The sequence below is a fragment of the Bombus terrestris genome, chromosome 1 (genome assembly GCF_910591885.1).
Source record: "Bombus terrestris chromosome 1, iyBomTerr1.2, whole genome shotgun sequence".
Taxonomy (NCBI): domain Eukaryota; kingdom Metazoa; phylum Arthropoda; class Insecta; order Hymenoptera; family Apidae; genus Bombus; species Bombus terrestris.
Genome location: NC_063269.1, coordinates 15,478,519 through 15,487,294, shown reverse-complemented (window position 1 = coordinate 15,487,294; position 8,776 = coordinate 15,478,519). Strand labels below are relative to the sequence as shown.

The window sequence follows — 8,776 nt, the reverse complement described above, 5'->3', positions numbered from 1 at the left end:
TGCCTCTTATCTCGACCGGCGTTATTAATCATTGGAGTACGGCGAAAGAGAAATACAGGAGAGCAGATCGTACGCGAAGAGCTCCATCCTGATCGATAAATCGGCCGGGCTAAACAACTCGTCAAAACCATGACACATGACCTGCACGACATGACAGGCGTCATGGGCATCGCGTGTCGCGCACCGTCGCTCTAATACCATTCGGTTCCATGTATTATTCAATCAGCCAATAAGGAAAACACGCCATTCGTGCTACACTCGATCCTTCTGCGTTCGTGTTTGTTCGTGATACGCGTACCAGAGGAGGGTGCTGCTAAATGAACTTGCGATCGTGGAAAATTGTCCTCGACAGGGTCTGTCGAAAGTTAATCACGCGGATTGAGCGGTCGAACGTTGACAGCTCGCCACAGACACAGCGAAGAAAGAAACGAACGAGTGAACGAGAGAATGTAAAGGCATTGAGCGATTCTCGTTTCGTTGGACGCTGCCTGTTTTTTCCTGGCGCCTTAAAAATTATCACGTTGGTACGTTTCTTGCGTTTAGTAAAAGTATTACGTACACCTTTACCCATAAATCGCTATCGTAAAGTGGCGTATAATTAGAAAAATGACGATTTAAACCTTTAATTAAACGGATTTCTGCTGTTAGGGCATCTCCTATTATTGAAAAAACTTTGATATGTAGTGTGGATTATATACATTTTAAATACTACGCATTTTTAATATAAAGTTGTTGAATATACATTACTATATAGTAATAGTATACTTCCCTGTCGTATAAAGTATGAAAATAAAATAATTATTACGAATTCTATAATTCTTGAAAATTTTAAAGCAAATTTTAAAAAGCTAATCAAAAACCTAAGAGTTTGAGCTGGAGTATTTCAGTTTGAACAAAGTCCCAAACATTAAGTACAATAATGATCGATGGCATAATGATTGTGGCATGGAATGGTATGCACAAGTCTAAAAAAGGTATTTGTTTATTTATTTAAAAATAAAGTTTACCTATGACATAATCATCACCACCTGGTTACCTTTTCTATTTGTCTCATAATTAAATTCAACGCGTATCAATCTCTCCACGAGTCCATTTACACGTCGTTCTGGTTGTTTCTCCACAACCGTGGAACACAGTGAATAACAACGACGACGAAATAAAAGAATGAAAACTAAGAAGAAAAGAGAAAAGAAGGGACGATAACGTCGTCAGCTTGCGACAGTTAATCCTGCGGTCAGACTCGAACCGGCCATTACGACGTGCTGTCCATCGTTAAGAAGTCGCGTCGTGAATGGTCCCGCGGTAATAACGAGCTCCTTACATTCAGATTACACGTGCGCCGCGCCGCGGCCGGCTTACAACAGCTATAAAGCAATAAAAGTCGATTTGCCTGGTGAATACGGACCTGGTGATATATTGCACCTTAGCGCCCACGTAACTAAGGAGCACACCGACCGCCACAACTTCAACTCTGCTGCGATCCTCGAATTTTTTATATTTTAATCTCATCTTCCTCGTTTTAATCGAATAAACAGCTTGTAACGACTTAAGACAATTTTTAGCATAAAGGAAAAGTATTTTATGCATTTGTAGAAAATTTGAAAGTGCAAAATTGCACAAAATGCAAAAATGCATAATATATCGAAAGTATAGCACTTGCTGTAGTACTTGGTAGATAAAACAATCTTCTGTCCAGGTTCTACTTTTTTAAATATATTCTCAAGAATATAAATTTCCATAAAAATCCAGTGATGAGTCAAGAGTGGAATTTGCTCAGCTATCGCAGCTACGATCCGAGAGACCAGATAATCAAGAGGGCGAATTATAAATTCATTATTATCGAATCATCGAGCAGACGTCCGAAATGTTCGCCGCAACTTGCTCAGATATTCCTCGACTCCTGATCCATGATTATCTCGCTCGTCAATCTCGCCGGTTTTCCGTCGACAAATTGATTCCCCGCTGATTACCCGATCCCCTGGGACGATCGCTTATTATGCCAGACTAAATACCTAATGGACGACGAATGGCAGAAGAGTTAAGAGGTGAGGAAGGCCGGAAACGATGCTATAGACTGAGTGCCACTTCATTAATACAGACTTGCTGTACTCTTGTTACGTCTTTTATAGATTTGGTGTTTGATATCGAATGTTTTAGAGTCAGTTTCAAAGTAGTTCTTTATGTTCTGCTTTTAATTTAGATTGCTAATTAATCCTGTATAAAATATTTCTTCTTGGAGACCAGGCAATGAATTGCTATTGATTACACTTTTTCATTTTAGAAATTAATGAAAGAATTAATAAGAAATGGTCGTAAATGGTCTGCCACCTATTTCGATAAGACTTCACAGGCTTGAAGAGCAGCCAAAAATATTAAACATCTCCATATCCTGTTTTAGCTACGGTAACTCAAGTCTGAGATGTTACAAAAGGTTACAGATTTAATATATAAAACACCAAGTGATCTGAGAGATTAATTAAGAGCTAAAGACAGAGTTAAAAGAAGAACACATACTTTTAGTGTAGATTGTTATATAGTTTCCTTCATTTTGCAGTTTTTGTGGATTTTTTTACTCTTATATTTATTGCTCTTTCTTTATTCGTAGAATATGTAGAGTAAGAAGAAATAAAGACGTATTACGACAGGACGAAATTAAAACATCGGTGCGGCCTTTAAGTGCTCGTTTCTTTGTCAACGCTCGTTCCCACAGATTGATCCTTCAGCACCTTGAATTCGTGATCCGTCGCTCCAGCGCGAATTGTCGGACTATATATGCTGTCATATTCCTCTTCCTGGCCCCTTGTCATTTTCTCAGGATCCCTCAGTTTGTGAAACTTGTTGAAGAGCATAGTAGGTTCCGTGCAGGAAGTCGTGCTGCACTGTATTATGGTGCTCGGGCACTTGTTTAAATCGCAGTTGAACCCCATTACTCTCCCTGCAGCGAAGTCCCTGTACACTTTTCTTATTTTCTTTACAGAATTTGTAGTTCTTTTCTACAAGTATAACAGTCTGTATATCACATCAAATCGATTCTAACATACGGGTATCATTAAAATTGTTTTATTCTCACTTTTACTTGATTTGAAAATTGCTGGAACTTCCTCTTGCTTCTTTTTATCCTGTGCGCCAAATCATTCTTTTTTGCCGATTTGCACACTGTCAATTCGAAACTGAAGCAACGCTTAGTTCAGCTTACAACTTTTCTAAATTCCTAACAATTAGTACTAGAACTACCATTAGGACTATTGAAGCCTAAATCTAAAATATAATTAAACTGTATTAAAGAAATCGGGAAAATCAGAGGATACGAAAATGTATATTAGTAGAAGAAGAAAAGCAAGTTTTTCTTTATATATTTTACAAAAATTCATTTAAATCCTCAGGAATACACTGTCATTTTTATCGAGCTTTTACGAAAGCTACCAAGGACCAAAATATTATATGAAACTTAATAGTGACGAAATCGAATTAAAATATATAAGAAAAATTATATTATTTAAGAAGAAAAACAAACTTTTATTCATATAATTTACAAAAAAGTCATTCGTCATTGTAAATCTAGAAAATTTCTATGAAAAATTACTCTTATAGCTAATTATTTTATCTACTCGGATAGTTCTAATGTTAAAAACAAAACAGAAATAGAAATAGCGCCAATTACCTAGAGGTGTCCAAATCCTTTCTGTATCCCGTACAATGTTTCGAGCACCCTCGTCGGAAAAATGGCGGCTTAAATTTCGTCCTAAAATCTCTCACATTCTTACGACGTCGATCCGTATAACAGCCTGCTGGTTCTGCGTTCGGCAATTGTTCTATGTTCTTGGGAGCACCGGAAGGCATCGACTGATAGTTATTTATTTCATTCAATGTAGCCGGTTCGTGCTCGTTGTTCTTCATCTTCAATATCCCTTTTTTATTCCCTGTTCCGATGTCGACCACAGATTCTTTATGCATATCTTTCCATTTTCTCCCTTTACCACAGTGTTAATCTTGTTTCTTTCATTTCAAGATTGATCTTGGACACTCCATGAAGTTTTCCCGCGTTTCGATTTCAAAATTTCTCACGAATTTCAATATTGATATGTCTATAGAATTTTTCAATCTGGTGAGTTGTTATGATCTTTGATTTTTTCAATATCGTTGATTATTTTAATTTTTTTAGGGGTTATCAGCTTCAGCGGAATATGTGCTTTCACAGGAACTAATCGAAGTCGAATACGGAATTCGCAGTATCGCCCATTCGCGTAAGATCAGCATGGTTTTGGTGCCTACTTTCAAGTCTTCATCGTGTGAAGGAGCTGAGCACCTTGCTATTATGATGACTCTGTCATGATCCTTTAAACATTACAGTTAGACATTAATTCAGTACTCAAAAAAATAAGCGGAAAGAGCTTTCGGTAATATTTATATTTATCAATAATTAATACCGCCCCATTAGTTGAGTCTGTCAAATTTCGTAAGAAATATCGATACTCTAACCTCGTCCTTCATTAACCTCGTTCGCATTTTCCTCCATATTTTTCGTAAGCTTCGGAGGCCTTCGAAGAGCTTGTGGCACAAATTATCCAATGATACGGGTAGTTAAAAACAGCAGCATGTTGCGATAAAGGAGAAATCGAAAAAACGACAGACTAAAATTTGTCCATCAAAGTAAAACGAGCGTTCGTCTGATTTAGGAGGGTGGCGCCATTTAAACATGCGAACGTCGACTTTCGTATACATCTTTGACGTTAATGGTTTCCTTGTTGTTTCTTAATCTTTCCTTTCTGCTCTTTCGGAAAGGAATTTCTGACTGAAAAATCTCTTTCCATTACGTTCTTTAAGCTTTTAATCGAAGGTCTTATAGTCCTATATTGAGTATTCTGAAATAAATTGTTCTTCGAATTTATAAACAATTTTTAGCAATTAATCTACAGCGGCAAACATATAAATAGGAGAAGTTCTTACATCAAATTCAATTTAATCGATATAGTTTGTAATTATTCGAAATGAAAATTTGAAAATTATTCTATAGGATGTATAAGCTAACTGAACTTGATCACGTAGAATAACTCCTAAAGTATGCGTTGTATGAAAAAATATTTATACAAAAGTTTCATGGTATGCAGCGGTATATTATGCGGTGCACGTATCTTTTTTTATAGGTGGAGGCGTTTCAGAGATTTCAAGGTCAACTTTGTTATTTTAAATGGAATGTTATATTTTTTATGTCAAAATATGGGAGAATGTGGAATTCTGAATAAAAGAAGTATTGACCTTTATTAATCCTGAAGCTAATAGCTGATGATTAATTTTGTTTTGTTTCTGGCAAGATTACTTTGTGTACCTAATATCAAGTTGCAGATTGAATATCATCCAAGATTTCCGCAAAGCAGCGGTGCTTATATCCTGCTCTGCGCATCACGCACATGTAATAAGGCAAATGCTGGACAGACAAATTTCTCAATTGTTGCATTAGTTGCGATGGAGAATTTCTGTGGCCGCCACGTTCACCAGATCTAAAGCCGCTAGACTACTTTTTGTAGGGGACGTTAAAAAATATAGCATACCATGAACCAACGACAATATCAGAGAATATGAAAGAATGAATTCGTGAAGCATGCATTACGACTGGTGCAGATACTCTTCAGAGTGCAATTTTCCGGTTGGTTAATAGATTTCATCATTGTATTAATGTCAATGGATATCATTTCCAACATCTACAACACTACACATCAGTTAATGGAGTTAAATGAGTGCGAAGGGGCAAAATCTGTAGTACTAATAAGCATTGTTACGTAAACACCGCTGTTTTACGAAGATCTTGCATGATATTCAATCTACAACTTGATATTAGGCACACAGAGTAAACTTTCCAGAAGCAAAGCAAAATTAATCGTCAACTATTAGGTTCAGAATTAATAAAAGTCGATACTTTTTTATTCAGAATTCAGCACTCTCCAATATTTTGACGTAAGAAATATAGCATTCCATTTAAAATAATAAAGTTGATTTTGAAATCTCTGAAACGCCTTCACCTTTAAAAAAATACACGCACCGCATAATATGCCCCTCCAAACCATGAAACTTTTGTAATCAATTTTTTCATACAACGCATACCTCAGAAGATATTCGAGATGATTGACTTGACTGAGATATCCTATATATTTATAACGCCTAAATATTTTTATAAATTCTATATTATAGAAAAAAAAAGGAACAGAAATAAAATTTTACATACTGCGATTAGCTGAATTTATGAGTAACGGTTTTTCTATTTACATGTACAGTACTGTATATAATAATACCGGTAGTATATCCATCGATGTGCTGATATCAGCAGCAATAATTGATCTTTTCGCCATATTCTCGCTGTTAAATGTAACCGATGGTCTCTCCGTATTTCCAACACCCATGGCATTCTTAGTGTACCAATTTCTAGATAATCTCACTAAACCAAACATTCGAAGATAAATATTTTATTCGACTATAAATTCATATTTTTCTGAAAATTTACTTGTAGTATCAACCACGTGATTATCTTTTGACGTTTGTGGTTCCCCTGAATCATGTTGCTCTTGGTAGACCTCTGCATCCTCTTTCTTTGCTTTCTTCAAACTTCCTGGATTGTCTTGATGTTTTTTATAAACGACAGGATTTCGATCTTGATAAGAATCGTCAATTCTGAAAAGATAAATTTACATAGATAGAATAGATTTGAAGAGTAAAAATGATGAGCAATGCATGTGACAGAAAAATAAAAAATGACTCTTTTTAATGTTATAATATTAAAAAAGTTATAACATTAATTTATAAAACCATGAAAGAGTTCGAAAACATATTTCTTTACTCTTCAGTATTCACGGACGCATCTACATATTTTCTAGGACGTCCCTCAACCTCATCTCCTTCTTGCTCCCTATACTTTCTTTTCTGAGTGGATGGTTTAGCCGAATGTGACGAAGAACCTGATTTTATCGGTGTTGAAGTAATGAAACTATCGTTCGGCTAAAATCAAGATAAGTTGTACATGCGTATTTATTTAAAGATTTTATAGTATATAAAAATTTTATACTTCGATCTTTTCTTCCAATATCTTCAAGGTAACCATAGTTCCATCTAAGTATCCATGCAAATGTGGTGATTTCTGTTCACAACAGTTGAAATTTCGTTTCTTGAATATCTTCCACCAGAAATTTTCGTCATCGAAAAATCTTTTCAGCTTCGTCATTTCTTTGATACAACTGTCTAAAATTTCTCGAAAATCATTTACATCCGATCGTAATGAATCTTCCGTTTGACAAGGAGCATCTTTCCTCTCTTTAACTCTCTATTAAACAAATGTCGATATAATTACCATTCTCGCTAACAAAACAAAGTGAATATTAATTTTAGTTATTAAAATCATTTTACTGGTCTAATTTGTTGCTGAGCGCATTCTAGCTCCTGAATACTTTTCTTCAAGTGTCGAATCCTGTCGAGCAATCTCTGTGTGTTGCAAAATTCCGTCTCTACTTGCGATTTCGCGTACTTACACTTCCTCAGGCTGCAGCATTCTTTTACTGGTTTGATCGTTTGATAACGATTGCTCTGTGGTTCATTATCGGCCGAAGGGGAAATCGAAGAGAAAGTAGGCGCGCAGCATCCTCGTTTTGATTCCTGATAACCAACAATCACAACTGCACTAATCGTGTTACCCTTTCGATCGACGTGACATCGATTAAATTTGTAGCAGCACATGAGTCAGAGGACGATGCGAATCGAGAGCGACTGTTGTTGCTTTGCCTCGGGACATTGACACCGTCTTGACGTACAAAACGTAACGATAAATAAACTCCGGGCAAAACAATGTCGCCGCTACGTACAACCAACCGAAGTTGAATTTAAGCTTTTCGGTACTCCCTCGACCAGTATAAATAAACGAACACGATCGTTGAAACGATCAATGAGTATCGAGCATTCTTATAACGAATTAATATCGAGCAATCTTATAGCGATTAATATCGAGCGAACGTACTCATTACCGTGTGTACGTATATCGAGCAACACTGAGCGAACGACGACTAACTCTGTACTGCAAATAGTTTTAAATACATTTGACTATACAAAGTATTGACTCGTATCGACACTATATACACCAACACGTTTAATCGTACATCCACGAATTTATGGTGATAGATAGAAGGAAAGTAGCTCCTTATAAGAAAGCGAAATCGCGTAAAGTATTAATTAGGTTACGTACCATCCACGATGTAGTCTTTTCTCCTTCTGTTTAATACATTCTGCCATCAATTATGGGATGAATTGTAATTCTATCATCTATAATTTGCTTTATCGTGCCATTATTGTCCATCTGTTTTGTAAGGTGATGATAGATACTTGTAATAATTTTACATGATTTGTGGTTATATGTGCATAAATTGTATTTCCAAGATGACGACAGCGTCATCTATTTGGCGATTTATTCGCGCGTAAGAAGTCAAACGTTCGTTTAAAATCCACTGTCGATAAAATCGATCCAGTTGGGCCTTTATAAATCTTGTTGAATTCGTTACAGACAGTCCGTTTCACGGAAGAACACCTTTTCACGTGTGGTTTGAGAAACACAAAAAAGTTGATCGAGTCACACGAAGAAACGACTTTTAAACGGCTCGTTTACCATAATACAAACTGCTCGAGAGAATCAGTCGCCCTGAAATCTTACGAAACGGCTCGTAGACCCGCATAATTGCATTGTGAAGAGGGCCTTAAGGGTCCTCGGATCGCACCGCCGGTTCACAATGATCGTGACAAAAAG

General features: G+C 36.4%; 1 protein-coding gene across 6 annotated transcripts; it reads right to left on the bottom strand.

Moving 5' to 3' along the window:
* Positions 1-3,070: 3,070 nt before the first annotated feature.
* LOC100649613 lies at positions 3,071-8,436 on the bottom strand. 6 transcript variants are annotated; one of them, XR_007224569.1, is made up of 8 exons: positions 8,222-8,436; positions 7,393-7,638; positions 7,055-7,309; positions 6,830-6,987; positions 6,497-6,663; positions 6,288-6,430; positions 3,662-4,862; positions 3,071-3,258 (listed from the first exon to the last, which is right to left on the bottom strand). XR_007224569.1 is itself a non-coding variant. In XM_020867906.2 (6 exons), the coding sequence occupies exons 1-6, from the start codon at positions 7,717-7,719 to the stop codon at positions 4,731-4,733; spliced, it is 1,182 nt and encodes a 393-aa protein (XP_020723565.2). In that variant the 5' UTR covers positions 7,720-8,100; the 3' UTR covers positions 3,493-4,730. The 6 variants fall into 6 exon arrangements, 1 of the variants encoding a protein (XP_020723565.2); XR_007224548.1 differs by lacking the exon at positions 8,222-8,436 and having other exon boundaries at positions 3,662-4,335; positions 4,428-4,862; positions 7,393-8,100; XR_007224541.1 differs by lacking the exon at positions 8,222-8,436 and having other exon boundaries at positions 3,662-4,335; positions 4,480-4,862; positions 7,393-8,100.
* Positions 8,437-8,776: the final 340 nt, after the last annotated feature.

What these genes read in the sequence shown, in the direction of transcription:
- LOC100649613 (XM_020867906.2), bottom strand. Translation starts at nt 7,719, where the DNA reads ATGTGCTGCTACAAATTTAATCGATGTCACGTCGATCGAAAGGGTAAC. An exon ending in TATTGGAAGAAAAGATCGAA is followed by an intron (nt 6,988 to 7,054) that starts GTATAAAATTTT and finishes TCTTGATTTTAG; the next exon opens with CCGAACGATAGTTTCATTAC. An exon ending in CATCGATGGATATACTACCG is followed by an intron (nt 4,863 to 6,287) that starts GTATTATTATAT and finishes AATTTATTTCAG; the next exon opens with AATACTCAATATAGGACTAT.